The 6,175-nt window shown below is 58.9% G+C and overlaps 3 protein-coding genes across 3 annotated transcripts; 2 read left to right on the forward strand and 1 right to left on the reverse strand.

Annotated features, from left to right (window-relative positions):
* Positions 1-542: 542 nt before the first annotated feature.
* GUITHDRAFT_152659 (hypothetical protein) lies at positions 543-1,387 on the forward strand (the record flags this gene model as incomplete). Its single annotated transcript, XM_005832586.1, has 2 exons — positions 543-1,205; positions 1,247-1,387. Coding segments are annotated over exons 1-2 (704 nt in total), but the record flags the coding sequence as incomplete, so codon positions are not given.
* A 678-nt stretch (positions 1,388-2,065) lies between these two features.
* On the forward strand, positions 2,066-3,122 carry GUITHDRAFT_71161 (hypothetical protein; the record flags this gene model as incomplete). The annotated part of the gene is made up of 6 exons (XM_005832587.1): positions 2,066-2,122; positions 2,173-2,256; positions 2,301-2,425; positions 2,484-2,646; positions 2,692-2,844; positions 2,886-3,122. Coding segments are annotated over 6 exons (819 nt in total), but the record flags the coding sequence as incomplete, so codon positions are not given.
* Positions 3,123-3,579: 457 nt separating this feature from the next.
* On the reverse strand, positions 3,580-5,836 carry GUITHDRAFT_108541 (hypothetical protein; the record flags this gene model as incomplete). The annotated part of the gene is made up of 10 exons (XM_005832588.1): positions 3,580-3,586; positions 3,629-3,663; positions 3,705-3,794; positions 3,839-3,914; positions 3,956-4,046; positions 4,175-4,316; positions 4,362-4,392; positions 4,563-4,705; positions 4,765-4,876; positions 5,127-5,836. 10 exons carry the CDS (start codon positions 5,834-5,836, stop codon positions 3,580-3,582), a joined length of 1,437 nt encoding a protein of 478 aa, XP_005832645.1.
* Between the last annotated feature and the right edge of the window lie 339 nt (positions 5,837-6,175).

Consider the following 6,175-nt stretch of genomic DNA (forward strand, 5'->3'; position numbering starts at 1 on the left):
TCCTCCTACGTCCTCCCTCCTCCCTCCCCTCCTCCCTCCCCTCCTCCCTCCCTCCCTCCTCCCTCCCCTCCTCCCTCCTCCCTCCTCCCTCCCTCGTCCCGTCCCCCGTCCCCGTCCCCCGGTCCCCTCCTTCCTTACCCTCCTCTCCCTCCTTGTCCCTCTCCATGTCCCTCTCTCTCTCCCTCTATCTCTCCCTCTCCCTCCCTCCCTCCTCGCTTTCCCTCTCCCTCTCCCTCTCCCTCTCCCTCTCCCTCTCCCCTCTCCCCTCTCCCTCCCTCCCTTTCCCTCCCATGCCTTCGCCCTCTTTCTGTCTCTCTCTGCCTTGGTCTCCCTCCCTCACGTCGCATAGATGCGCCCCAGGCGCATGGCCAATCGGAAAGGCCTGGGCACCCTCATCCCCTCACTGTCCCCAGGCACCAGGGAGGCTGGGTGGGTACGGACTCCCAGACGGACTCCCTTGAGTCAAAACTAGGGTTGGCCCGTCTCTCAAATCAGTTCTCGTACAGATTTTAAGTTAACTTCGAGTAAAAGTTCTACCGCAGCGAAACTGCGCATGTGCGTGGTGGGGGAGGTGCTGCATGGTGGGGGAGGAAGCATGAGGGAGGCGACGAGGAGGCGAGAGACATGCGAAGACAGGCAGCTTCTCTGATCTTCTTGCTCCTCCTGTGGGGGCTGCGAGAAGCGGTTGCGAACAGAGAGTCGGTAAAGACCGTGATGGCGGCAATAGCGGCGGATGAGAGGTTTGAGAGGAGGAAGGACGCCTTGCTGGAGGCCATCTCCTGCGGGGCAGACCGGAGCAAGAAGGGATCTTTCGATGCTCCGATACAAGAGATGCTCGAGGAGCTGAACCAGCACCCTGACTACGTCTCCACTTCTTCCTGTTCTGGCAGGGTCGCCATCTTCTGGGAGCCTGTCACGGAAACAGGGAAGGGAGTGGAGGAGGGGGAGGGGCTCGAAGAGCCTGAGGACCAGAAAGAGCAGAAGAAACGATGCAAGGGAGGGCAGTGGCTCCTCTGCAAGCACGCTCACGTTACAATCGAAGATGTCCAACAGGCTCTGGCGCTTCGTCCCGCGGAGAAAGGAACCGCCTACTTCAAGCACGAGCCCTTCATCTTACACGTGCAGTGTAAGTCGCTGGAAGCTGCTACTCGACTCATGGAGGCGGCGAGGGACGCAGGGTTCAGAGAGTCCGGCATCTCCGTTGGGTGAGGAAAGGGCTTGCTTTCTCGAGTGACGGGGGTGGCAGGAGGAAGCATGTGATAGTGGGCGTGAGAACCTCGGCTCTAAGGATGGAAGCTCCCATCCTCGTGGACGGAGAGCTGGTAGTCTCAGGCGAGTACCTCGCTATATTGGCAGGCATTGCCAATGAGAAGTTCACAAAGAACAAAGAGAAATCAGACAACTTGCACCGAATTCTGCGAAAAAGCATTCTGAGCCCACCGACCGGTTGTGAAGAGAATGACAAGAGAGCACAAGATGATGATGACGATGATGGTTGGACGATAGCTTGCAACCCCAACATTTGCGAGGAGATTCGCAAGATACTGTGCAAGAGCGGGGATCTTGAGACGGTGAGGGAAGGGTTGAATGAATAAGAAGCAATCGTTCACCTGGCAGCAGAGGTACAGGAACAGCAAGCTTGAAGATGGCAAGGTTGCGGTTCCTCTTAGAAGAGAGGCGTTGGAGAAGTTGAAAGAGTCGACTGATGGTTTGGAGTTGCTTCTGATTGCTGTAGCGCTTACTCTCGATCTCAGTTGATGATGAGTTGAACTTCATTCGATCTCAGATCAAACATGGAAACTGCTGTCTCGTCAAGGTTGTGCTTGTTCCCCTCTGGCCTTGTCGACTGCTCTTCTACTTCTCAACTCTCACACGTGACAACAGGTCGACAACCTCCCGGTCGCCGGGAAGCAGATCAAGAGGTCGCCGCATGCCCTCCTCGTTGAAGCTGTCAAGCAGCTTCTCACAGCCAATGGCCATGCGATGCCGGAGGGAAAGGTGAGCGCTGTTCCGCTGCCTGCTCGCTCCCTCACTGCTCCTTCAGACCCTCGAGCAGGCTGGCGTCCCTCGACACTGGGAGGAATTTGGAGACCTTATCCTTCTACCCGAAGGAAGCTTCCAGGTGCATGCCCAGCCCTAGTCCAGCTGAGCAGCGAAGTGACGTGTGGTCAGAGCTCGCCCTGGGATCTCATCGCCCCCGACGCCTTGTGGTCTGCGGTGGCTCGCGCGCTCTCCGCCAAGCGAGTCGCGGTCAAGGTGCTGCGGCTGCACGTGAAGCTGAAGGGTTGAGGTTGAGGCAGGCGGAAGTTGACGAAGGAAGGATGCGGCAGAGCCACGTGACCCTCAAGTTCCCTCCGGGCGGCGACAGCTGGGTACAAGTCACGCAGAACGGCATCACCTACTCGCTCGACATCTGCAGGGTCATGTTCAGGCGAGACTGCTTCCTGCTTGCAGCTCCTCTCCAGCTCCTGACCTCCCGATAGCCGCGGGAACGTCAATGAGAGGGCGAGGATGGGAACTATCGCGGCTGCCGGAGAGACGGTGGTGGACCTGTATGCCGGCATCGGCTACTTCACCCTCCCGCTGCTGGTGCAGGCCAAGTGCTCGAAGCTCTTCGCTTGTGAGATCAACCCGGACTCCGTCGAGGTCCCTCGCGCTCCTCCTCCTTCCCTTCTCACTTGCTTTCGGCAGGCCCTGCAGAGGAACCTCCTCGCCAATCGCGTCGCCGATCGCTGCCACGTGCTCCTCGGCGACAACCGCGAGACAACCTCCCTCCTCGACCGCTCGGCTCACCGCGTCCTCCTCGGCCTCCTCCCCTCCAGCGAGCAGGGCTGGCCCGTCGCGGTTTCGCATGCTCGTGAGAGGCTCAACTCACGCTGCTTCAGGTTCGCTGCCTCCGCGACGATGGCGGTTGGCTGCACGTGCATGAGAACGTGGCGGAGGCCGACGAAGCCACGTGGCTGCGGCAGCTGGAGGAGGAGCTGGAGAAGATCGCGCGACGTCAGGGGAGAGGAGAGTGGCGAGCGAGAGTCGAGCACGTGGAGCACGTGAAGACCTACGCGCCGCGGGTGTGGCATCTGGTCGCTGACGTGGAGATGCGCCCGAGGGAGGAGGGAAGCTGATGAAAGTCGATGACGGACGAGATGGTGATCAAGGGTTCGAGCTGAGCCTCGTGAAGGGTTCGAGCTGAGTTTCAGCTCCTTCCCCTCCCTCTCGCGTCTGCCTGCTCCTCCTCGAACGAAAGGCTGCCAGCTTCTCTTGCGCGTGCAAGTCTTGAAACAACTGCTCGTTGCTGTCCGCCCCGCCCCCGCCTCCTCTACTTCCGCCAGCACTTTCTGCACTCAAGATGACCTCAAGGCAAGGGAAAGACGTCAAACCTGCGAGCCTCTGAACCCTCTCTGACTGTCGCGAGACAAACGCTCGAGACAAGCGGCGAAAGATGCTGAGCATGGCCTGTTAGGAAAAAGGAATGAGGAGTGCAAGAAACTTCGGAGGAGCATGGAAGGAGAGGAGGAATAGAGAAGAAGGAGAGGAGGAGGAGGAGAGGAGGAGGAGTGGAGGAGGAGGTCGGGGGCAGGTTTAGACCCTGAGAGGAAGAACGATTAGAGGGATGACGATCCATAGGAACCAGGTGAGCGACTTGACGAACATCCAGTGAATATTCTGCAAGCGAGTCAGCGAGAGCGACGCTTGCGTGTCCTCACGTCATTCAGTAGCGAGCTCCCATGCTTCATCTGGTACACCTCGATCCTCCCCCTCAGCGCTTGCAGCCTCTTCCCGGACTCGATGAGGCTCTTGGCCATCGTCAGCGACTTCCAGCCTCCTCCTCCTCCTCTACCTTGTTGAGCTCGTCGCTCTTGTCTTGCACCTCCTTCAGCTCTCTCGTGCTCATCTTCGCCTCTTCTAGCGACGTTCTTCAGACTTGTCAGTAGCGGTCGGTGACGTCAGCTGTCACCTCGTCAGGCCGGAGAGGAAGGAGAGGTTGTCGGTGAGATCAGTTTCCGTCTTGATCGACAAGTTCTCCACATGCTTCAACCTCCGATGAGCTGGTGAGATGGTCAAGTCAGACTCGGCTGGCAAGGCAGCCAGACAGCTGCAGGGCTTTTCCTCCTCCTCAGCCACCACCTCCTGCTCTTGTTCCTGTTCCTCCTGTTCCTTCTCCTGCTCCACTCACCATTCTCAACCTCATTGTAAGCAAGCAGAACTCTCATCAGCACGTCCCGCACGTCAGAGGCCTCCACGTCCTCCAGCTGATTCTTGCGGAGGATGAGAAGTTGAGAGAGGAATTTGTGCGAGGTGGTTCGCAACTCAAGGAGCTGAAGGCAGTCAGGCGTTAGATCACATCTCAAGCCATTGCTCACCTCCTCCCCTTCATCTTCTCCCACCATCATACTGCAGCCCATCGTTATGTCGTTCCTTCCTGGTCCTTCCACCATCCTCCTGGCCCATTTGTAGGTGCCCCTCCCTCCCTCCCCTCCCTCCCTCCCTCCCTCCCTCCCTCCCTCCCTCCCTCCCTCCCTCCCTCCCCCCTCCCTCCCCCCTCCACTTCCCTTCCCTCCAACCTCGTGGAGTCAGAAGTGAGTTTCTTGCTCGTCGCTTTCTCTGCACTAGCTATGACGCTCGTCGCGAGGCTGCTCATCGCTCCTTCATGCTGGCGAGCGGAACGCATCTCGGCCATGAGCTTCGCCACTTGACCTTCCAGGGACTTGCAAGCATGAGAATCAGCGAGGGAGAGGAGGGTGAGAGCAGAGGAAGGGACATCACATCGAGGACGAGCTTCATCTCTACTACTTCCATCGCTTCTCCCTCCTCATTCAGCTCGAAGTTTCTAGGAGAGTTCGCGTCGATCAGAGACTCGAATGAGTCTGACAAGAACCTGAGGACGAGTCAGCTTCTGCTACGCCACCAGCTTCGCTGCCTCGAGATTTCTTCTCCTCGCTCCTTCTCAAAGTCAAAGTCCAACGCCAAGTCTTCTGCTCATCGTCACTTCACCCCCTCACTTCCTCAAGCTTTGCCTGCTGGTTCATATTTGCGCGCGGCGTTGAAGTCGAGGGAGTCATCGTCATCGGGAGAGCTGAGGCTGACAGCAGTCAACCACAGCAAGCAGCGAGTCAAGCTCTTCTCACCCGCGACTTAACTCCTCCTCTCTCCTCCACAGGTTCTCTAGCAAGTGCTTGTGCTCCGCCAACAGCTCTTTGTTCTGCACCCTAGCACAGATGGTACAGGAAGGATAGCACGTGCCATCGGGCCTCCGATGATGTTTCAGTTCGAGGTCGTCGAGGCTCGAGTAAGAGCTGAGCATCTTCATCGAGTCCTCTGACTTGTCGTCTGCTAGGTACACCTTCAACAGCCTCATGCTCGGCCCCTCCAGCGCATCTTCAAAGTCTTGAGCGTCATCCCTCCCCATGAAGATGTCAACTCCCTTCTGCACATCCGACACGATCGTCTCCACCTTGCCGAGGATATTGTGATACATGGAGGAAAGAAAGCCATTTGTCTTCTTGCTCGAATCAGTCTTGGTGTTCAACCCTCGGCTGCCAACTGACCGGAGGCTCGAGCTGGAGTCCCCGACATGGTGGCTTCTCCTTGCCGCCTTTGATTCAGAGGTCCTCTCGCTGATCGTCTGCATGGCGACGTCGATCTCTCGCTCGCTCCTGCTTCCGAGCACGAGCTCTCCCATCCCCTTCTCACCCTCAAACAGCACGCGGAGCACGAAGCGAGGCGGCTCTTCCTCCTTCTCCACTCCTCGGATCCGCGACCAGGGCACGCGCAAGTCTGCCTCCTGCAGCGTCTCCTGGGCATCTCCCGGGTTCCAGCATGACAGCGTCTCCCCCATCCCGCATATCGCTCCAGCCCATCGCCCCCCCACTCGCCGTTGGCCCACGAACCAGAACATGGCCAAGCAGGTTCGCCGTGCGCCGGGCGGACTCCGGGTTCAATGTGCGGCCCGGCCGGGCGGGCCGCGATGATCGGATCGGACTCAGTGGTTTTCATGCCCTGAGTCAGCTCCGAGCGGCCGTCGGTCCTGCTCTGGGGGCGGCCCCCGGCCCGGCCTACTTGAACCCTCGGAGGGCCCCGGGCTGAGCCCCAAGCGCTGTTGATCGGACTCCAGTTTACTCGGCGGAAGTTCCCATCCGGTGGCAGCCGCACTGCAGTCACCCGTGTCATTGAGAGT

This window comes from Guillardia theta, assembly GCF_000315625.1.
Source record: "Guillardia theta CCMP2712 unplaced genomic scaffold GUITHscaffold_34, whole genome shotgun sequence".
Taxonomy (NCBI): domain Eukaryota; class Cryptophyceae; order Pyrenomonadales; family Geminigeraceae; genus Guillardia; species Guillardia theta.